Source organism: Oxyura jamaicensis, chromosome 1 (genome assembly GCF_011077185.1).
Source record: "Oxyura jamaicensis isolate SHBP4307 breed ruddy duck chromosome 1, BPBGC_Ojam_1.0, whole genome shotgun sequence".
Taxonomy (NCBI): domain Eukaryota; kingdom Metazoa; phylum Chordata; class Aves; order Anseriformes; family Anatidae; genus Oxyura; species Oxyura jamaicensis.
This window is the reverse complement of record NC_048893.1, coordinates 142,698,176-142,723,156: the sequence shown is the minus strand read 5'-3', so window position 1 is coordinate 142,723,156 and position 24,981 is coordinate 142,698,176. Positions and strand designations below refer to the sequence as shown.

Here is a 24,981-nt window from a genome sequence, read left to right as displayed (position 1 = left end):
GCCAGATTTTTGTCAAATTACTTTGTCAAAGAAGCCAGATTTTTGTCTTGTTCAACTCAAGTGTTCAGAATGCTACTTACATGTTTTATCTTTGTATCAAAAGTACTTCTGCTGGAGCTGGCTCTACAAGTGAGGTGCTTCACTATCTGTTTGCAGGCTTCGGTCTTCCCAGACCCACTCTCTCCACTGCAAGAAAACAGGCAAGGAAGAGATGCGAGAATCATCATTATTTTTACATTTGAGATATTAATTACACTCTCTTCTAGCTCTGTTGGAATGTATTTAAGATATCTTTTGTCCAGCAAAGGAGTCTGCTTATACTACCTGGTTCTTTATCCAGACAGGGAATCACTACTGTGGTAATGACAGGAGTCAGAAGAAAAGAAAAAGGTAGAAAGCAGCAGAAAGAAGAGAGAGGAAATAAGAGGGAAGAAAAGGATGTTTGAAGAGTCAGCTGGAATAGAGCACTTGTGTTAGTAGGGCACAATTTCTTTTTGCTGCCACACAGTCAAGAAGCTGAGGAGATTTCACAAGCTGCCCAGTCTCTGCAGTGCATACTCTGACTTCAGTGATTCTGATTCATTTCATTTCTTGTTAATGATGTGGAATATATATTTCTAACAATGAGAATTTCTGAGGGGAAATACGAACAAAGAAAATGAGTTAATAGACAATTTGATTAAGGCAGATGGGAAGAAACAACATAAAAGTGGAGGAATGGGGGAGGAAGCAAATTCAGTGGTGCATTTTAAGCATGAAGATGGAAAGGATAAAGTTAGTGAAGCCTGATTAAGGAATTCACGTCGGAACTTATATGAATTACAATTGTTTTCTTTATAGGCAACTGAACCAAACAAAATTTAATTGATGTTTCTCCTTCATTTATCTGCTTGATCAAATTTAAAAGGCTTTTTCTACAACAGCCAGATTAGATTTTCACCAGTACAATGGCCATGCTGGTTTGTCAGTCTGTTAACTAGTTTATGAAAATGAGAGGGCATCAAAATATGTCTGGCCACTGCCATACCTATTCACATCTCACTTCAAAGGAGAAAATTAAATAAAGGAAAAAAAAAAAAAAAGAGGAAAAAAAAAAAGAAAAGAAAAAAAAAAAAAAAAGGTCTTCATACTCAGGCAGAGCTGAGCTGGGACCCCTGTGCCACTTATTCTCATTCAGTTCTTATAGGACATATATGCAGTGCTGGGGGATATCATATTTGTTTGCCTGGTGAGATGTATTCCTAGGTGTCAAGATGGATTTCTCATTACTATATATAACATGTCAAACTGCTTTTAGCTGTATCCTGAATGCTTCTGGAACAAGCTGGAGTCTGACCCTGGACTTCAAACTCCTGCTGGCATCAATAGGAGGTTTGTGGTCCAAGACTGCAAAGGTTTGCAACCCACATGTACGTTATGAAAAGACCTCATTTAATAGGCCACAAAGCCATATTTAAACCAGGCCAACAAACTGAAGGTAAACAAATCAGATGAAATCAAGGTCACTGTCCTAGCTAATGTGAAACCAGTATTTCCACAGAATTGACCAGATGCTTCATAAGTGCACTATACATTGCTCAGATCTTCAGCTTCTGACTTTCTGAAACAATTTGTTTCAAAAGTCAGTGACATTTAATATCACCCTCAAAAATCTGCATGCTTCTCTGCCCTCTGAACCAATGACTTCCCTCTCCAAATGCTAATTGCAACATGTTGCCTCTTTTCCTAAGAAGTAGCATAAGTTTTCTGCCTTAATAATGTCTGTGTCCAAATCCTATGATCTTTTTGCTGTTATCACTAACAGGAAAAGAAAAAAATAATAATAATAATAATAAAAAAGTGAAACAAGGGCATTACTGCTGCAATACTCGTCCCCTAGAGACACTTCATACTCTTGCAAATTAGAGACCTTATGCCACTATTATGCAATGAGCTTACAGACAGATATCAACTGTCTGTAAGGGGAGAAAGAATTATGATATTTGATGTGCCTTTGATTGTTTTCAAGTATTACAAAGGAGGTATGCAATTTGTAACTAAAAAGAGAAAAGCATGAAGATATCAGAGAGATCCCCGTAAGTTTCACTCTTAATTAATTTGTTTCACTTGTATAAAAGAAAAAAAAAAAAAAAAAAAGGTATGTTTTGTTTTCCACTGCAAGCAAATTTCAGCCCAGATAACACAGGACCTGCACAGAGAGGGGAACTTCTGTCCCTTCTTGAATATTTCCTTACAAGGTTGCTGTTTCCTAAACTTTGCAGTGACACAGCTTAAAGATTTGATAACTTCGAGTCAACTGTTAATTTTACAGAATTGAAACTTTGTCTAGCAGTGTCACAGGAGCTTATTATTAGCACTGGCTGCTAGAATACAGTTCAGAGGTGAGAATTCACTAGAACTTGGCTGCTGAAAGACAGACATAGTGCCATGCAGCTGTTCTGCTCATTTCAAGGGGTCTGTCCTAGTGCAATACGGATTGAAGCACTAAGAAAGAAATGCTATGTTAAATAAAATATTAATTGTTGATATCATTGCAACATTTGAGGCAAGAAATACTTTAACAATAAAAAAGTCATTATTCCATTCCCTTTGAGGTGGAGTAGAAAAGTTTGTCCACAATATCTTTGCTTTAACATTTTAATTCTGCTTCAAGAAAAAATCCTCTTCTCTGTTCTAAATAGTTGTAATTTACAATATGAAGGGTGGTTTCTTTTGACTTTTGGTTGGACTGCCTGATTAAGGTGGAGGATAAATTAGCATTGGAGTAGGAAGGCACTTTCCTGCAGTAAAACTGCTGTAAAAGTCATCATGAAACAGGCGAAGCAAAGACATCTTATTCCACAGATAAACAAGGTTATATCAGGAAGTCAGTACAGAGACTGTATTCCAAGGGAAAGGAAACAGAGAATTTGAAATCCTATGCTCACAAAGCTTTGTCACATGATTTCTCCTTCGGCTTTATAGTTTACCTATATACTACCTGATGGAAGGCCTGCTTACTATTATTTCTTAAATAACTTTTTTTTTTTTTTTAAATAATACCTTGATTACAACTCTAGTCTCTATATCTTAAAATTAAATGACTAATAAGAAAAAATAAACTCTTGAAATAAAACATTTGAAATTGTTATAAAAAAGTCCAATTCAAAATAATAAAATACAAAGGCATGTGAAGCAAGGAACACAAGACATTCAGCAATCAGGGGGAACTTGGATTATCATCCAGCTCTTCTGCTACTTCATGCAAGTCTGGCTGTGTCACTGGCACCACTCACACCAGTAAGCTGGAATGTCGGAATGTTTTGTGATGGACATTCATGCATAATATTTTGTGTAACAGGTGATTCATTTTACAAGATAAAAAATTATTTTATTTTTTTACATTGTCTCCTTTGTTGCTTGGGGAAAGCTAGTCAACCTTTGAGAGCAGAAAGCAGAGATCTGACATGTCAGAAGTCCAACAAAAGTGGAGCTTCTGCTTCCATAAGTTTAATTGCTATCATTATCTCAAGCATTTGTTTGGAGTCAAGAGACTGCAGCCAAATGTGCCTAAGCATACAATACAGAAATGGTCTGGCCCTGAAGAGCTTCTAGTCTAAACATATCACAGCAGACAAGTAGCTGCAGAAAGAAAAACTTTAAAAACAAAAACAAGAAAGACCTGATGGAAGTTGTACAAGTGAGAGAGAACAGGACAGTAACAATGAGCAGCACTGTATACAGTGAGCATAACTGCTTATGACTAGTTCATTCACTGATGTGAATTAGCAGTGCTTTGAGAAAGTTCGTTGGAAAAGACTTCAGTACAGAAATGTCAAATTCCTGTTTCCCAGTTAGGCTTATAGTTTAAATAAATAGTGCTGTAAGTTGAAATAAATAGTGCTGTAAGTCATAGTCCAGAAACTATGAACCTATTCTGAACACACACATGGGCTGACAATTTAAGTAGCACTTGACGGTAAGAAAATAGAGCCTGGAAGTTTAGCAAGGGTTTCAAGACCATAACTTTATACTTAGGCAGCTAAGTTCCAGCTCAGACAAATTCAGGCACCTTTACCTCTTTTGATGATAATGTTTTGCAAAAATGTGGAAGGCAAAAATGACTAGACTAAGAAGAACAGTATCATTAAGGGTTACACTGCATGCAGAATTCATTAGCAACAATAAAAGAGTACAATAAAAGAGTAATTCATAAATCATTAGTAATGGCCACTAAACTCATGGGAAGTATCTTTCTTTAATTAAACTTTGGCAGAAAAAAAAAAAAAAACAAAACCAGCATTGAACTGAAAAACATTGCTAATAGAAAATAAAATCTACCTCCACAAAATAAACAAGATACTAAGCTTGATAAAGATGATAGCACTAGCACACATAAGGGCATATTTTCTGCAATTCTTTCCAGTCTCTTTGAAAAGATATTGGATAACTTGAAAATACTTGAAAATACTGAAAATACAGTCATAGTCTTTTATAAAGAAATTACCTTTTTTTTTTTAAAGTAACTTTTTTTTTTTTTTCTGGAAGAGTTCAGATGAGTTAGACACTGCTATCATTTGGCTCTTCTGCAGCAGCTTATCGTTAAACTAGACATATTATGAGAATTGCACATGAGAAGTAAAATATTCATGGCACTAATGAATATTTGGCACTATTCATGGCACTAATTCTCACTGCTCTTTATCACATCATAACATGCACATTAAAACAACCTCTTCTCATAGTAAAATATATTAAAATAAAACTAAAGAATAATTATGTTTACAAATTCTACTAACAAATTACTTATACCATATACTTATATTATTATATATAAGTAAAGTAGAACTGAAATAAATATAGATTATGAGGTTTTATTGTATAATCGTATCATGTTTCTCTTGCTAATGACAGCAATAAAAGACAGAAGTGTACCCTCTGTGTACTCTTCCCAGAGTGCTTGTATACCAAAATGGCATCTCTTGTAGTTATCAAGGAAGTTTCATCTTGAGATTTCTGCATATCCACTGTAATCATCTATTTTCACTGTATCTACTACTAATAAAAACAAAACTAGCATCCTTATGATTTGGAGTGGCTATTTTCCTATGTGGCATTCTGATATTCCTCCTTGTGAGACCTCTAACTTGGACAGTCTCAGGGCAACCACTTCAGCAGCACAGCAGCAGCAAACATCATAGTGGGATTCTAGGAATTATTTAGTCTAAACCAATACCACTACCCAAAACAGCAGGCCCTGCTCTGGCAACTCCTTTCACCTCTGTGAGAATTTGGCTTTGGAATGGACTCAGGTTAAAAGAGCTCCTCAACTTCACCACCATCCTCCCAAGTGTATTTTTCACCTGAGGGCATTTCTCCAGCCCAGTTCACCATGCCACCACCTGAATGTTCAAAAGGATGGCATGGAAATGAAGACATGAGCAGCCAAAAGTAGGAGATTGGCAAAAGTACTCCTAGGCAGCTTATTCCAGTGTAAAGTTCTCATGGATCTATGAGACCTTCTCACTTGTTCATCCACGGGTTCCTACCTTCTGACTGCTTCCATGAAGTGGCCCTTTTAGCTATGGAGAGCTCTTCTGAGCTCCTTATCTTCATTCAGTCCATTATTCCACATTAGAAGGAAGCATATTTTTTTACTTTTAAAATTTATTTTTAGGCACATTTATTGCAGTATATATAAGCATGGATATGCATGGAAAAGTATTCGCAACTCAGATTTATAAGTGAGGGTATTTTAAAATTCCGGGACATATGCAGAATTTACAGATTTTTTTTTTACTTGGCAATGAAAATATACTTGATAAGAAAGGTTGGAGAAAAAGTAAAATACAAAAGCTTAGGGTATTTCAGAACTGCAGAACTACACTTATTTGGCTCTGAGATGAAATGAAATGAATCTCTAAAAAAAAAAGCAACAAACTGTTATTCAAGTGAAAAAATCAATAAAAAACCATGGTCACTATAGCACATGCCCTAACAGTTCATAAGCCCCTCTCCTTGTTGTTTATTAACATAGATGTAACCAATGAACTATCTATCCCTCCCAATGGTAGAAGAACCTTCTCTTGCTGATAGATAACATTGTTTTACAGCTAAAATAGCGAGAGAGCCAAAGTCCATTTTGACCACACACGTGCTCGTGTACACATATATATTATACATACACACAGGTGATATCAAGGGGGTAGATGAATAAATTGAGAATTACATCACCGATATTTTTCCAATTATTATTTTTGTCAGAAAAGCAAAGGAAATTTCTTGTATCACTTTTCCTTTCCAGACATTCATTATTTAGATTTTTCCAATGGACTAATAATGAGAACATCCCTCAGTTATGTACAATGAAACCTTGACTAATATTAAACATAGAATGATTGTTAATACTCCTCTATGAAATTCTGAAAGATCCCAGTTCTTGTTTCCTTGTTTAGAGTCAGCAGAAGAAAGGTATTTATGAAGAAGTGTTTCTAGCTGCTTCTGTTAAGTTGCATTTATACTTACCTCTTATGCTAAATTACCAGATACATTCCCTTCTGTTTTCATAGTGGCCTTCAGATCTCATTGATTACTTTAGGACTGCTGATCTATGGATTGTCTTGATGTGATACACAAATATCTTGCCAAGTGCTTATGCCATTAGCAAAAAAACCCTCATGTCACATTCTACATCAGATCACTGATTTATAACGATATACAGTGGGCCAGGCAGGGATCAAAACAGTGGAGCTTATCAAATTTCTTGACAAAAAAAATTTCTTGCCGAAACCAGGACACCCTGATATAAAATCATCAGAAGAATCTACTATCTGCTGCCAAAGCCACTTATTAAGTATATTATTCTTTGTGTACTACTACACAATTATTATTAAGTATCTAACTCTTTCTACTACTTAAACTGGCAGTAAGCCTTTTTCCTGAAGTGAGTAAATACTGCTTTCTGCTTTCTTTCTGTTTGTACTTAGGGACAACTTCAGAAAGTTATTAATCAACCACTAATGTCCCAGGTGAATACAAAGAGAATGTTCCTACTTTGAAGAAAATGCTGAAAAATAACAGTGCCTTAGAATATTTATTATTTTTATCAAAATGTATTTCGCCTAAATAATAGAATATTTATGAATATTTATATAGAATATGAACATACAGTAATGATCTTCTGATTCTGTTTGTATCTGTGCTTAAATGTCATTGGTCACTGGATAAATAAGTAACAGTTCCTTTCTGAGTAGGTTATAAAAAGGTTGCCATTTGTTTCAAAAAATAAGTCAATTCTGCACATAATTAATTTATAATTTTTTAATTTATAAATTTGTACACTATGCTTTTATATAACTGAACTACATATACACTATGCTTTTTATAAGCTATGATTTTAAAAGAAAGAAGACTTAATATACAGAACTTCAAATACTCGCAGAAGCCTATATCCACATAACCAGAATTCAGTAAAAATGTCTACATATTATTTTATTATTGTACTTATGTGTTTATGTTAACTGTTGTAACTCTGCAACATTATGGCTGACAGCTCTTGTTAATTATATCTAGAAGTAGAGGTAGGTCAAGAGCAGTTATAAGTTTTCTCAAAAGGATCAGACTTTATTCCTGCTCAAAATCAACTTTTTTTTTTTTTTCCTTTACATCTCCATGAAGTTTCACAAACCCTTCTCAATACTTCAGCCAACATCAACAATCAAACTGATATGAACAAGAAATTTTATTGAACAGTTACAACAAATTCATCAGACCCTTTGCTTTCAGGTAGGGTGAAGAAAAAAAAAGGAGGGCAGAAGATTAATGGATTTGGGGAGCAAAATTTCCCAAGAGAATTCAATGTTTAACCATAATAAAACTGGCATATTTGGCTGAACCTCTGTTTCTCTGTAAATTTTTAATACACTTATTCACCATTTTGAATGTATTTATTATTGCAACAACAATGAACTACAGAAATGGTTAAAGTGCTTTTTGAAGATGGAAGGCTAAATAACAAGCTCATGATCACAAACAACATAAGGCTGAGAAGAAGCTCCAATGCAGGTGCACTAATTCAGAGGTTTATAATTTAGTAAGGACCTAACATTTTTCTTTTCATTAGACTCTAATTCTTTTCCATGCAATATTAGCAAACATACACAGTGTTTTGAATTTTTATCATTAACTCTTTGTAATTATATCCAGTTAGATGGAGTGGCAATTTGCCAAGAAAATTTAGGAACTTGAAATGTAATTAAGCCTTTTTCAGTTCTATTTAGCTCTAATGTATGACACAGAGATCAGTACACAGAAAGAAATCAGTTGGACAAAAAAAAATACAATGGAAATCTTAAGTGCTGAGTCCTGGGGGAAACGGCTGAAAGGCAGGAGTTGTAAATTAGTTAATAGAAAGATAAATTTTCACCTGAGGATAAAGCACTGGGGACGCTGTTCCTGGAATAGCATGTGGTAAGCTCTTTCAGCACAGGAAAATATATGTGGGGGAAGTGAGGAACACAGTTTTCCAGAGTTGCTTAAATAAAGCTGAGTAACCTGAAAAAAATGGTGAAAATTTATATGAATACACTTCAAATCAATTGTTTCACCCCTCCCCTGCCCCCCACTGTACTCCTAATTCTGTGTCTTTCATAGAGCTTTCTGAGCATCATGACCAGAATCTGTACATATATATATGGCACCCTTGAAGTATCTGTGAAGAATTTAATTAAAGAAAATAGAGCTGTAAGTATAAGAATTCTAATTAAGATACACATGAAAAAAAAAAAAAAAAGGCACTCAGAAGTGCTGGGTTTTCCACTGAGTAAGACAAAATGCAACGAAAAACTTTCACACATTTATTGCCACTGGATAATGTTGCAAGTACTTTGCAAGTTTAGTCATTTTACTAACGGATTTAAAGAATATATATATTTGCCTTAATCGGTCAGAATTAAATTCTGCACAAATAAAACAGGATACCATAGTACAAACTGTTTCTACAATTACTCTGTCATCTCCAAAGTGGTGTCTGTGTGTTCATAGTGGTTTTGTGCTGCTATAGTAGTCAGTGTAAAAATGCATTCATATTATCATCTAACAATTGTATCAAATGAAGTAGCATATATCAGTGCCCATTAATTCATGCTCTTTATGTCATCTCAGAGAGAAAAAATGTTTACAAAATTATTAGTTTTAGTAAAACTCTGTCGGATGAAGCAAATAGAGAATCGTCTGAATTTACATTATCTGCACCAATCTACAAAGCCTACTCAATTTAATACCAGTGTATAGGTACTGAAATGATAAGCCCCTTATCAGCCCTAACTAGTCTGTCTCATAAGTGAAAGATTATAGAGGTAAGGGTATGTGTAAAAAAACACCTGAAGCACTTGTTAAGCTGCCTTGTAGATATGACGGGATGCTCATGTACTCCAGTTTGCTCGTATGCTGCCTGCACCCAACATGGACCAGCTCTGTGCGACTGTCCCAGTGCAGCGCTAAGCTCATGTCAAGCACTTTGTACTTCTTGCCCATGGTATCCAACCTGAATGGCACTGACAGCAAGTTTGAGCCTTTTAGCACCCCTTAAGGGTTATATTCATAACTGCATTTTCAGCAAGGTGTGAACCCAAACAACCATTGCATAAAGCATGCTTGTCTCTTCTTCCAAGTCTGGCAATGGCAGAAGCCACCTAAGTCACGTTATACATCTAGACCTCCTTTTAAAGGATTGAAAGTGCTACTCCTCATACAACACTTAGCAAAGTGACTATTTTAAATAGGAAACAGATAGCAAAAATAGTGGTATTATGGAAGAAATTAAGAAGTTTTAGCCTTTTTTTTTTCTCTTCTTTAAGATGTTCCCAACATAAGAAAGGGCATTTATGTTAATTAATTACAGTAGTCTGGCCTGCCAAATTAGCTATATGAATCCTCTGAAAAAAATGTTACCACTCTGTAACATTTTAAAGACAGAATACTCACCATGGTGGAATAAATAGGAAGTTCCTTAAATGGGTTAACAAGCAACAATATATCACCAACGTAGGTCTGGGAAAAAAAAAGAGAGAGACAGAGAGAGAGAGAGAATTAATATAATTGCTTTAGTAAGAAATAAATTAAGTCTTTAAAGATGCTAGTGGTTTTCTTACAGAAAAGACTCTTGGCAAAGCATCTTAAATCTAGCTATCAACACATTAAATATATTAAATATAATTCAAGAATTCAGAGCCTTGACTTCATAACTTTAAATTGAGACCTAAATTTACAATTCAGATAGCATTAATTATTCTTTTTGTAATAAAATAGTTCTTTATAATGGAAAATTATGCACAGAAGAATTGCACTGCATATATTATTGTTATATTATTTGAAAGTTACTTTGTAACTCACCATTTGTTAAACTACAGAAATGTAACATGCCTAACATATAAACAAGTTCCTCAAGCAATTTTTATGGGTTACATGACAGAATTTAGAAATGGTATATTCATTACATAGAACTGATACATTAAAATATGTTTCTTGTGGGGTAAGACCTAATAAGAAGACCTAGTAAGAACTAATACATATATAACTATTTCTTTGTGCGTATGTATGCACATATGTACATGCATATTAAAAAAAAAAGACATCCTGGTTATATTTTTAAAAATAGCAAACCATACACTAATTGCAAAGCTGCCAAGATTTTACTATTTCATTTTTAAACACTCGTTTTGAAATAAATATTTAAGAATAAGGTTGTAGGTCACCCTTGGTGCTATAATTCTCACTCCACGTAAGTAGCTGCTACTGTATCACACTCTTAGAATTCGAAAATTCCAGACCTCTGTCTGACAGCAAATTATCATATGAACAGTCTCAGTCATGCTGCCTTTTTCAAAATGAGATATTTTGATCTGGGGAGGGGGGAAATATTCCCTTCTGTAGCAAATGTTCTTTTTTTTCCTTCTGAAATGCAATAGTTTTTTTCCTCACTCTCCATAGACTTGACTTCGCTGCACGCTTTTATTGCAGAATGGAACGTTATTACCATTATTACACATCAGGAAACATGAAAGAATAAGTCTTCCATACTAAGGAGGATTTTGATTTGGAATTGAGTCCAAGGACTTTTCCTTCTAAGGCTGAGAACCAAATCACTCAAAGATCCAAGTCAGCACTGATGGTGACAATCTACCTAAGTACAACGTCTCCCTTTGAGCAGAATATTAGTCATCACTGTCTATAAATTTCCATTAAGCCAAGGAGAATGCCAGAGAAGGTTATGAGATCCTCTTAGGTAAAATCTTCAGTATTGTAAAATAAAAGAAGACCTCCTTTCCCTTTTATAAATACTGAGTATCCGTGAATCTTCCTGAATTCAACTAAAGTTACATGTATTTCACATCCTTGAAAAGTGAGATAAAGAAAAACAAATATTCATAATAAAATGGGATTTGATCCATGCTTTTAAAAAACAGATTTTTTATTATCATTGAATACTATAACACTTAGGATTGAAGTGCTTTTAATTTCAAAGGTACTGGCAGCAACTTGTTACATGTGACATTCCAGTTCCCTGTTACTGTCTAAAAAGTGCAATCAGCTTAAATGTTTAAAACCGATTGCCATGTTTCACATTGACATGCCACTCAACCGTTCAATACATTAGAAGTAAGTTATGAGTAACATATGAACAGGGATAGCATAATTTTCAAGTGCAGATTTTTTTTTTCCACAGAAATACAGCTAACTAGACGTCTCCAATGGCATAAATAAAAAATCATATGGCAAAAACAAGAGAATCTGCTTTACTGAAATCTTTTTTTTTTTTTTGCTTGATATCTAGATAGAGAATATAGAGAATGATTTCTGTGATACAAGAAAAGATCATGAGTAATTAAATCTCCCATGAACATTTGTAAGCTTTTTAAATCTAAATTTCTTTTGAATTCCCAGTAATCATATGTTCTGTTAAATTTAAATGAACATAACATTAAAGGTGGAAGGATCTTGTGCTTGGCAGCGGGGTTGGACTAGATGATCTTCAGAACTCCCTTCCAACCTTGGCCATTCTGGGACTCTGGGATCTTTCAATAGTTTAAGAGGGGAAGATTACACATGACCATCAATTTTTATCAACACACTTACAACATACATATCCAAGCCTATTTGAAGTGTTATTCAATTTTTTATTCATGATTTTATTCTCCTATATAAACTGAGAACTTGCAGGGCTTACACACATGTATGTCCTCATCCATCTAAATATTAGTCATGAGTACTGGTCAGGTTACTGTCTAGTAGTTACAAAAGTATTCCTGTTCTTTTACTCTTATTTGCTCTTTTTTGAAGGCTTACTGTTGATAGGTGAATAATAACTCACATATATCTGATTATTATTGAAACGCTTCTGAATCTCATAAAGTAGGCTGCTGTCTGTCAGCTCACTCAGAGAAGCCAGGTCATCATTTGGAGCTGGAGGCATTAGCTTGATCTAGAAAACACAAGTTACACAGAGAAATAAAGTAACTTCACAACCAAACATTCTGTACTGTAATGTTTTAACCTGAAGTATAGGCTTAGATCACTAGAATTTATGTAAAAGGCATTAGGAAACTGGAGGGTTGTCACTCTTCCATACAATTGCACAATCTTAAGCAAGAGAAGCGCATCAGAAACAATGTTAAGGTGTGTAACTGTGTGAGCTTGATGGGCTCTTAAGAACATAGCCCCCTACTGGAGTGCCATTTGCCCATAAAGATTCCCAGCTCAAGTGCAATTCTCAACCTCACTTCATTAAATGTTTATGGCAGAAGAAATCAAGACTATAAAAGTTAGTGTACTTGTAAACTATTTATTGCCTAATATTTAACAAAGCTTTCACATTACTCTTCATCATAGAGGACTGAAAATTCCATTAGAATTTTTCCAGCAGAATAGAAGGAAGTTAATAAGAAGTGGGAATTGTGTTGTCAAGGAGACCAGAAGAGATTCAGAAACCACTACTGTAGCGAAAACTGGTGATTTAAATGAGCCTAGTATTTCTCAGACTTAGGAGGAACAATATAAACCCTGCAAGGCAAAGTGAAAAATAAGGAAACAAGCAAACAAAAAATCAAACAACAGAATGGGAAAAAGAAGGAAAAAAAAAAAAAAAAAAAAAAAAAAAAAAAAAAAACTAGTGACACAAGGAAATGTGCTTAAAGACAAAATAACATTGATGCATCCGGCACAGTGCTTATAAATTATGATCTACACTTAAAATGTAGGTTAATTCCTTTTTTATGCCAGCAGTAAGAAAATATTTTTCCATAACAACAGATTACATAGAAGCAGAAAATCCTCATGTGAATGATAGTAGAATGATTTTATTTGTTTGCTCTGAGTTTACTAAAATACTCTGCAGTGTCTATTTTGAGTACACATAATGAAAATGAAACAACTTTGTTCAGAAGCAGCAAGACGTTTGGAAGGTTTTGGAGGGAACATGGAGCACGTTTCTGGCAAGGAGAAGACCCCAATGACCACGGATGCTGGTGTTTAATAGCAGGGGTCTGATCCCAAACTACTGAGTTTTGTTTTCATAGGTTCAGAAATCATGATGATCTGGATTTTCTTCCTACATTTGTCCGGGCTGCACAGTTTGATTGCAGAAGAATTCCATCTTAATGAAATAAGACTAACAATCTCACTTTGTCTTAATGTTCCAAGATTCCTGAAACACATACAAACACTCCTTTCACACGCCCTTTTTAGGTGACCATAAGCAAACATCAGGGAGTTTGTAGTCATAAACAAGAAGGATGAATCAGATGTAATTTTGCATCTTCTTTAAATCATAAATATTGGCCCAGTCAAAGTTCTTCTCCTAAAAATAGCAGTACTGAATATCAGTATCAAAATATTCACCAAACAGGGATAAAATTGCTTACTCTTCTATTTTATCAAGAAGAAGCAAATGATGCACACCAGACATCATGACCACAGAACTACAAGCCTTTATGATACAAAACAAAATCCTGTTGTTTTTTCCCTTCATATATCTTTACTCACATCCATATGCTGGTATGGTATAAATTAAGTTACAAAACCTTGAAGGCTCCTCTAGTCTATAGAGAAATACAAGTACAATTTGTAGAATATCAACTTCACACTTCATTTAGCACTACACAATGACTACTCATATCAGCACAAGGAAAAACAAGAGACACTTCTTTTTATCAGTATTTTTTACATGTCTGACTCATGGCATGCTACTCTTTTCTTAGAATCCTAGCTTTAAGGCCTTATTAATCCTAAGTAAATTTGGTGAATTATGCAGCTGCTTACAGCCCAAATCATCTATCAATACTATACTTGGTTTTCAGTTACTTGCCCAACTCAGTTCACTCTTTTCTTCATCTAACTCCAGAACTGAATAATGAGGCACCAGCTTAATCATACAATCTAAAGAAACTGCAGAATGTTGCTAAAGTAACTCTAAGAAGTCATGCATAGTATATGTGAAGCCAGGGTTCATCACAGATGAAACATACCTGCAGCAGGGGTTGTAAGCTCCCAGCTTCTGTTGCCCCATAATTTATGGAGCACCTTTTATTTGTGGAGAGCACACTTTTACACTTTTCTTGACCTCCAGTGCTATGGCTACCATTGCATTTGTGTTTCTTGTATTAGCTCTATGCTGAAGATATTCAAAATAGTACTGGGGGCTCTGGCAAACTTCAATTTTGGGACTGATACAGTGCCTGGAAAAATGTGGGAACCTCTGCTCTCATCTTTAAATATTTCCTTACTAGTCCTCTAAAGACAAATACACTCAGTAGAAAATACTGCCTAAAGCAAGTATATGAGGTAACAGGCAAACTCCTCACAGAAAGCTGTCTTCTGTCTTTATCAGCTCTACAAACAGGCAATAAATGACTACTAAACCTCATATGCATGTAGCAGCATGAATATTAACAAAAGCTTTTTCACTGTTTTTCCACTCATACACTAAAACATGGAAGTCAGACATCTGATCTGCATTCTATCTGCAACAGATGTTGAACTAGACAAAGTACCAACCCATAAAAAATGTAAGGAAAATGTACCTTAAAACAGTAGCTCTACGAAAGATACAGCCTGAATAGATCAAGTGAAGACTTTCCCCCCCCCCCCCCCCCCCCCCCCAACTTTTAATAAATTTTAACTTTATTTTTTATATCCATGGGTTTTCAATATAAGATTAAACAGCCAGGAAAACAGCACCTCAGGGGGGAAGCCCTTAGGAAAAACAAAACAAAACAAAAAAACATCTTGCTTTTGGATTCTTTTGAAAATGATCCAAACAACTTCAAGACAAAGATTATTTAGGAGCAGAAAGATAAACATTGTTCACCTTTTGAACCCTAACAAATATCTCAGGGCTTCTTTCTTTTCTTTTGTTTGCAACAATGCTAAGTTCTCAGTTCATATTTTCATATGTTGGAAAACAGATACCAAAATACAAAATTTACATGCTTCACAGGCTTCTATGCCTTTATCACAGTTGTTAGACTCAGTATTAGACCAGCTGCAAATACATAGAAGAACAAGAAGGCAGAAGTGCCCTATTATACTTCTATGACACTTTCTATTTCCTGCTTTCCCCATAAAATTGTGGAAAAAAAAAAAGCACTAATTTTATTAATCCAGAAAGCAATAAATCTACAAATGTACAAATGTACAAAAAAAAAAAAAGTAAAAAAAAAAAAAAAGTATTTCAAAAAAAAAAAGTGAGTATTTCAAGGACTTAATTTCCTAGATGTAGCTGATGTAATGACTATTGTTAGATGTACATGTAAGATTTATTTACCACAGCATATAAACTGTGGACATATGTACATATGCCAATTGAATATTTCACAATGTACCTTTCCACGGCCCTCATTTTCCAAATTCAGTCTTTTTCAGGAAATATGTACTCTGAAATGATGGAGTGCTGAGAACTATCAAAATCTTATTATGGATATTCCCAAATAGACAGGAAAAAAGGAGAAATGCTGACTTGCTTTTCAAAATATTTGTACTTTCAGGTTTAGAAAGCAGAATATGAGTTTGAACAAGCCAGACATAAACAGTTGGGGTCTGCAGGTTGCCTGCTACATTTGCCAGTATCTTTCTGACTGCTTATTCTGTAGGTATATTCCTCATCCCAATAAAGTGAATGTAGATTTTTCTGTCACATAAAAGACAAGCACTTCTTCCCTTTTTTATATTTTTTTATTTTTATTTTCATGGCAGTTGGATGGCAGGCTAGCCATACAGCCTCTTTCCCTTACCAGGGTGTTCACCTGGCTTGCAGCATCAAAATGGGCACAGGTCTTTACTATGTTCCCTTGTGCCCTATCAAGACTGTGTCATGAAATAAGTTTCTCTTAATTTACTTTCCGAAGCTCTCATTCCATATAAAGATGAAATCTGCACTAGGCTATAAATAAATGTCTTTATTTCTAAATACAAAGGCAGTTGGATTAGAGTACTGGCCTGTGGTTGTCCCTATTTTCTGCAAAGTTTATAAACTTCTTTGTATGTTCTGGGCCCAGCTATGCGTATGAGTACCATTCAGGTACCTGGGCACCATTCAGGTATGCCGTCAATGGTCATTTCCAGCAAGCAATTTGGACACAGACACATCTTTTGAGGGAGAAAATAGTTTTGTCTTAAGGATGATGGATGTTCACTGGGCCATCCCACATAGCCCTATGCTAGAGAACAGGCTCTTGTTTGTTTTATTTCATAATATATGTATAGCCAAAGATGCTGATAGATTGATATTTAGAAATGTAAAGTGCTCAATTGAACTCCTGAATGCACAAGTAAGGGAACCCAAGTCTTTCACCATCAACACATTTTTCTAAAATGTACAAATAAAAAGTTTACGGTTTGGTGGTTCAATATTTTGTAACAGAGACTTTGCACTAAACTTCACAGCTCAATGAGCAAGAAAATCACATAGAAACTGTAAACCAGGGTACTAGAATGAGAAGAAATTCTAAACACATTAAATTCACAAATGATTGGACCTGGCCATAAACAGTATTTACATTATTAATAACCTATTTGTGGATGTCTACAAATTCTATTCTTATCATCTACTTTTTTAGCATACAGATGAGTTTTGCCTATTTATTCACCTTGATGTATTTACCATACTTATTCCAGAACGTGTATTTTCCAAAACAGGAATAAAAGAAAATAAGTTATAAATACAGCATAAATTCTAAGACAACTATGCCTTATGAAGTTATTAGTTTTGAGATCACTGTAATGTTAACAACAAAGATCCCTATTCACTCCTTTAACTTACATTCACTTAACAATATTCAGTCTGCTCAGATAATGTTCTCTAATGATTTTTTTTTAATTACTTGTGTCACTAAACTAAGTATGCAATATAGGTTTTATGTGTAATAATATGATACACACAATTGTCCCTTGTGTATGTGGTAAGTGATACTAGAACAATAAGAAGGGCATCTAAGGATACTCTGTCACATGTTTCATATGGCCTAAAATATGTAAACAAGAATTACAAGCCAAAGATAAAACATTAAAAAAGACCTAATTAAAATAAATAAATAAATAAATAAATCTGTATTTCTTTGTAGAACAAAAATGAAGCACATAATTTAATTCCAGACCAATCAGAAAAGTATCCTTCCAGCTGTGAGGAAAAGAAATTGCCAGCTATGCTAAAATTCTGGAAATTATTCATATTGCTTTCTTTGTTTGGTAGCACAGACCTAGAAATTACATATGATCAAAGAACAGCTTTTACCTAGAAAAAAAGCAAAAGCTAACACAAGCCAAGAGAGACCCAAAATGCTTTATCACTGTAGTCATTTGATAGTCATCTACTACACTTCATGCAACAAAAATCTCGCTTCATGAGAAACAATATTTTGTTAAGGTTCTTTTCCTTTTTTTTAAGTTAAAAAAATTGAGGCTACATATAAATCTGAGCTCTCAGTTTTCTCAAAACCAAAAAATTACAAGCTTCTCTATTAAAAATGCATGTTTCAGATGTAATAAGATGATTTTTTTTCCCCTGAACCTCCAGTAAAGGCCTGATCTGCATGCCATATTGCCTAAGAATGTATGATACTTCTGACACACAGCATAGGAAATATCATGCTGATCTATTTCAATAATATATGAACATAAAATCCAGGCAATGACTCCACATACCCTACTGAAAAATTAAACAGAACATGATTACTTTGAATGTAGTTGAGAATGTAGGTAAGAATAAAAGATAGCAAAACTCATTAAAATTAGTATACCTAGGAGGCAGGGGTAGGGAGAAGGCGTTATTCAAAGCTTTCCTTTGGTATCAGCACTTAATAAAAATTGTAATTTCCAAGTTGAGTAAAAAAGAACAAAAATTAAATGGGTTCCCTGGAAACACCAACTCTAAAAATTCAGATCTATATATTAAATACACCGATAAGGTTATGATATGTATCTACCTACAGTTCATAAAGCATGCAGAGTAATACAGAATAAAATCCCCCTCATCACAGGTTTTAAAAAAAGCTGCTGCTACACTTAAAAAAAAAAAAAAAACAACAGTTCAAAGTACACGGAAATTTTGGTCTTGATTCGTTTTTTTCAACTACGGCAGTTTTTGTGCCTCCATTTTTACAGCCAGAAGTCAGCTTGTGATAAATAGCTCCTTATTCCTTTCCAGAATGGAAGAAACAAAGCACTGCTCATAGTAAGCAATATGATTAAATAACTGCAAGCCAAATGTTCTGAAAAAAAAAAAAAAAAAAAAAAAAAAAAAAAAAAAAAACAGACTTCCAATACTTCCAATAAAATGTAATAACAAATATGTATATATGTATGAAGAACATGCTGGAACAAGAAATATCTGTGATGGAAAGTCCAGTTTTCAGGCTGACAATCATGTCACTTCAAAACAAAACAAAACAAAACAAAAAAACTCATACCCTTTTTTTGAAAAAATATGCAAGTAATGTTTAGAAGATCTGCCCTGGTACCCTGAAGTGACTTTGGAACAATATGGTGGAGGGTAAACTACCAGAGCGAAGACCTCTGGTTGCTCTTTCTCTCCTGGAAGACCAGCTGCTCTTCTTCTGATCAGCTTCTGCATATACTTTACTGCACGGACTATAAAGCCAAAGTCTAGCCTAGAGATAAAGAAAACTCAAATAACTTTAGAGAGATGTGCACCAAAATAGAATCAAGCAGAAGGAAGTATGTATATTCTTCTCTACACTTCAGACCATACAGAAGCAAGTGATAGTTTCAGCAAGACCCAGTTAACAATTCCCCCTTTCCTTACAGAGGTAGGAGGGGTTCCTCCTAACGCAGTTGCAAGCATTTAATTTTCCTACCAGCATTGCTTCTCTTTGGGATTGACTGTGTTTTCATCACACAAGTGCACAGGCCAGAATTTGGATGAAATGAAAACAAGATGTAAGCCAAGTGCAAAACATTTTGTGGTATCTTCTGATGGAAGTGACTGAATAGGGAATCCCATGCTCTATGGGATTTGGAATCCCCTGCTCTATGGGATTCCAAAGCTGAGCACTTTCGGAGACAGATTAATATGACTGACATATGAACTCACTGATTGATCTCTTATGATTAACACAACATTCCTCTGAAACATATTCAACAAGCATTGGATTATGCATGCTTCTGCCAAGGCAGGCATGCAGGTTTTTTTTGAACTGAACATGGTTTAGATGAAATCAGCATTTTGCTCCTTTGTTATGTTTCAAACACACAAATGAGTGATTTTAAAAGAGAATTCTCCCTCCCAATTCTAAGTAGATTTTTTCTCAAATGGTTAAATTCTTCTGGAATATATGTTTCCCAAATACACGTAACAAAAAATAAAGCCCCTTGTACCCCTCACCCTACGACCCACCTAAAAAAAAACACAAAACTATTCTTACATTGTAAACATTCAAAGTTAGTACATGCCAGATTTATAAGCAACAGGTAATTGCCTCCTTTTGCACCCACCCTATGCACTGAGTGAGACTGTGATCCTCTGAAGAAAACTGTAAAGGGTACCCAAATAATCAGTGCCTGTATTCTAATGCACATGAAAGGGAGTTAACACTGCAGCTGTAAATCTGGCAATTCCTATCTTTGAATTAGAGTCACTTATTTTGCAACTTAATATTCCCTAGACATTCCTTTTTGTTTTTGCAGTCTCCCAGGTTGTGTTTCTTTCCTTTGTAAACCCAAACTGGAGCCTAGAGCACACTTTGGGCAGCACTAAGAGTTGTCTCTTCCCCACTATGAACCATCAATAAATTGAGCCTGAGCAGCTCGGAGTCCTCTGATAGCCACAGCCCCCGACCTGTCTCCAGGAGCTGGTCCTTTTGCAAAGAGGAAGCTCTTTGCAGGGCCAGACTGTGATCGCAGGGAGCGATTGAGGAGACAAGGCTCCACAGTGCATATCACATTGCTTTGTGATGAGGTGAAAAAAAAACCTACCACCTTCTTTGGCTTCATTAATTTTGCAATTTCCAGGCCTAAGCACTAAAAACATTTCAGGAATTTGCATGCTGTTACCTGTTCAAGTTTGGCTGTACTGTTCACCGTGACGTTTTCAGATGCACTGTCTTGAGACTGCTGCTTACATAAACCTTTAGCTGCATCTTTAAACATGGTGTCTTTCTCCAGCAAACTGTCTTGCTTGGCAATCGGTAAAGCCAGGGGATTGCTACAAAAAGAATCAATAAAGCAATTAGACTCCTGCTGAAGATGTCAGACAAACAAAAGATTGCCCAATGTGGATAGCACAAACACAGAGCTAAGGTACAATTCAGGGCTGAGGCACTGGTTCTGGTCCGAGTACAGTAACTGGTATAATATAAGCTGTTCACCTGGATTGGTCTGTTCCCAAAGATGTAGAGCAAAACACTTTGATTTAAAATTCACCTTTATGCATATCCCTTCTGAATCAGAACGAAGCAAGCCAAACAGAATATGCATGAGCCTGTACTTGACAGTGCTAGGCTGGCAAATCAATAGGCAATTTGAAAACTGAATTTTAAATGCACAATTAACGTACACAATGCCGTTTTGAAAAGTAATATATTATAAAATAATCCAATACAGATATCACTGTTGCAGTTAACAAAAATTAAACCCAACAATTAGCTTGCCTTTTTTTTTTTTTTTTTTTTTTTTTTTTTGAAACAGACAATACTGTGGCTTTTATGAATAAAAGCTGCTTTGAATTTGTGGTATCCAAGAGAAAAAAAAAAAAAAAGAAAAGAAAAGCAAGACTCTCGAAATCACTGCCACTATGTACAATACTTTTTATTCACACAGAAGAGTAAATATATTTTTACATGCATGGAGATATTTTCCTTACTGACACATCAGACTTCTGAAAAACAACAGTGCCAACATTTTTGGATAATTTTGGCTGTGTTGTACATCCAGAAGAATTAACAAGGAATCAGTCCCAGGAGCTGAGAACACAAACATCTTAAAAAATAATTGTCTGGCCTCTGACAGTGCAAATGAGATAATGTCATGGAGTATATGGCAACTCTTTGCCAAAATATGTGCATAATTTCTTTGAAAGGAAATGTGAACTCAGTGTAGGAATAGTGCATTCCGCTATGGGATAAAGCCCAGGTGTCAAACTTCATTAAGAAAAAAATCTAATATTCTTCTCAGTTATTTGAGTTTGACCACTTGTTATAATACAGCCAGGATTATATATAGTTTACTTAAACAAAAAGAAGGAAGAACCATAGCTGATTTATACTCAGGTTAAGAACTCCTGTTGAAAACAGAACTGAAACACAAATGCTGTTTTATAAAGGTGCAGTTCAAAACAGCAGCAAAAAGGCCCTACTATGAAGAATTCATTGGAATATTGGTGTCAAAGTAGCTTCCCATTGGAGGAAACACACAAGAACAAAACTCTTTATTTTGATGAAGCCCTCAGCCTGCAAAAATTAAAAGAATTTGTTTCAATATTTTGCAATGGAATATACAAATACCCTAAGTGTGGGAGACAGAGGGATTTGGCCAACCTCTCTTCAGAGGTTTGTGAGGACAGGACAAGGGGCAATGGCCATAAAATGGATCAGAGGAAGTTCCACACCAACGTGTGAAAGAACTTCTTCACAGTGAGGGTGACGGAGCACTGGAACAGGCTGCCCAGGGAGGTTGTGGAGTCTCCTTCTCTGGAGATATTCAAGGCCCACCTGGATGCCTACCTGGGCAACCTGCTCTAGGGAACCTGTTTTGGCAGGGGGGTTGGACCTGATGATCTCTTGAGATCCTTTCCAACCCCTACAATTCAGTGATTCTGTGATACACAATTTCTTTTCTAAATATATTCTGTTTCATATATTTTGATGTAAAATGTCTAGAGGAACACCAGCGAAAATAAATTTTTCTGTTTACTGCTATGATTGACCTAATATTTTGTCATAAATTTGTTTAGCAAATGTGACATGGACAAAAGATTGAAGAGCCAAATGCATATATTTTTTTTATTTGCCTTTTGCCTTGACTTGAAATGTAGAACAGAAAAACTGTTATCCAACTCTATTCATGAATGTTGACAATATTTACATGCCAGAGAATAAGAGACATCAGTGATTGGACAGTAAAATAAATGAAATAGCTGTGTTATCCACAAGCAGAAATGACTAATTTTACCCAGACTCAGAATTTAACAAAACACAAGTTTTCGAGTGTATTTTTGCTATTGTCCCAAACTTCTCAAATTCCTTTGGATTCAATTATCTTAAAATTCAATCATAAAGAGAAGAAGAAATTAAAGCATAAACCAAATGAATTACCTTATTACAAAAACTAGATGCTGTCAATTAAAGCTTTTTATTAGTCGTGTGATATTTCTTTTAAATTGTGAAGATCAAGGATTTTTTTTCCTAAGAAATTTAAGCTTTTCCATTTAATCTCACCACTTCATGCTAGCTATACTACACATACTAGAAACACTGTTTTTAAAATTTATCTCTAAGCTCCTCAATTAATTATTGGGTGTTGCAAAAGAGACTTATGTTGTAAATAACATAATGTAATTCCTCAGACACCTTTTTGAACTAAAAAGGACAGTAATGTTATGACTTAACCAGAAGTGTTCCATGTTTTGATGTAAAGAGTATCCTATAAGTTATGTTCATTTGTACACAGCACTTTAAGTGATGGAATGCAGCATATAACTCATATTACATCAAAAATTAGAATGATTACAAGAGAGAAAAAGCAGATTAAAAATCGCTATAAACAGTTCACCATGACTCAGGGTCAAGAAAACACTGTGAATAATAAAACAAATTGAAATAGAATGTTTCCAGCAAACAGTGACTTTTTAGGAAAAAAAATCTGTTAATATTCAAATGTACTTATATTAGTCAAAAAATGAAGTCAAACACTGCAATTAGAAATTCAACTACAGGACAATGCAAGAAATTTTATGTTAATGTAGTCAAGTGGGTTAGCATGAACAGCCTTCTTCTATGATAATTAATAGATAACTAATCAATAATTAACCACAAAGGGAGACTTAAGCCAAAACGATGTTGCATAATAGACAAGAAGCAGAGTTATCTAGGGTAACTGTATTAGACCAAGGTAGGACTCTTGCCACTGGAATACATAATAGGGAAAAGATTTTGCACATTATATGGCAGATAGTCACTTTAATTTTTAGGTGTATAAACCATCTTATACATAGTTAATTTGGTTGGTTGGTTTTTAGATAATCTTTAAGTTTTAGATAATCTTATACATTTTCTATAAGTTGCCATCATCTAGCATTTCCATGTTTGTTCAAGAAAGAAAGGAAGAAAGAAAGACAGACAAGAAAGCACACAAAAAAAATCTGGGAGTTTTATGACATGGTTTTATCATCAATATTGGAATCAATATGGAGCTTATAACTAGGTAGAATAATGTTGTAAAAAGAATTATATCAAGACAGTCTGCAATGACATTTTCATGTGCTCTTTGAACTTACAGCTTTTGTTCAAGAGAACTTCTCAGTTCTGTTACTATAATCCTTTCACTGACAATTGAGATTTTCCAAAAAAATTCTAAGCCAGCTAACATCTGTAAACTGCATAATCTCTAAAACTTCAGTCTAAAAACTTTTTAAAGTTCTGTAACAGAACCTTCTGAATGGATTAAACACTTTAAAAGAGTGTTTGATAACACTAGAATAAATGAAATGCAAGTTGCTCCATAAATGCTTATAAACTGAAATGCTCTGTAAGAAAATGAAAAATGTAATCTCTTTTCTGCTTTGTCGTCTCAAATTCAATTTCTGCAAGTACATGAACTAAACTAGAAGCATGGTGGTGATCATCACAGCTGTATCACAAGCCTAAAGTCCCCTTAAACAGATACAACCAATTCGATTTCCTGAAACTTAAGCTACATCAACTGATGTATTCGGGTGCAGTTGGTTTTCCCAGTGGACTAACAGAGCATGTTCTGACTGTACTATTAGAATTACAACTGTTTTGTTTCCTGATCCTCAACTTTGTACTCTTTTTTTTTTTCTTTTCTTTTTTTTTTTTTCCAATTGGCAATAAATTAAGTAAAATTACCTATGCCGAGTCTGCTTTGCCTGTAATGGTAGTTAGTAAGCAAACTTCCTGTCTTTATGTCAGCCCACACTCTTCTTCTTCCTAATCTTCCTATTTTCTCCCCTGTCCCACATAGGGGGGTGATAGGGAGAAAGGCGGCTTGCCAGATGGGGTAACTCTCCGCAGTTACCTTCCTAGTCTACCTCTTCTCAGTCACATAGACAAAAGGACTCAGTAACTCAGTAGAAGATCTAGGAAGAAAGTATTCCGATACTGAAATTAGTGCTTCACAATAACAGGTTCAGGTGGATAAACTCAATGCCTGACTAAAGGAACCCAGGTTTGCTTGATAACCTTGCATACCGCAAACATACCGACTGCTAAATTTTATTTTTTAAAACCAAGTAGAGACACTAATCTTCAATTAGTC

The 24,981-nt window shown here is 34.9% G+C and overlaps 1 protein-coding gene across 3 annotated transcripts in view; it reads right to left on the bottom strand.

Annotated features, from left to right (window-relative positions):
- MYO16 (myosin XVI) overlaps window positions 1–24,981 on the bottom strand; it is a 386,603-nt gene that overhangs the window by 175,763 nt on the left and 185,859 nt on the right. For all 3 annotated transcript variants that reach the window (XM_035317929.1, XM_035317919.1, XM_035317937.1), the window contains 5 exons: window positions 20,542–20,692; window positions 12,350–12,460; window positions 9,964–10,029; window positions 8,405–8,532; window positions 81–186 (listed from right to left, as the gene is read on the bottom strand). In XM_035317929.1, the coding sequence (XP_035173820.1) occupies window positions 81–186; window positions 8,405–8,532; window positions 9,964–10,029; window positions 12,350–12,460; window positions 20,542–20,692 (562 nt within the window). The remainder of the gene's footprint in view (window positions 1–80; window positions 187–8,404; window positions 8,533–9,963; window positions 10,030–12,349; window positions 12,461–20,541; window positions 20,693–24,981) is intronic.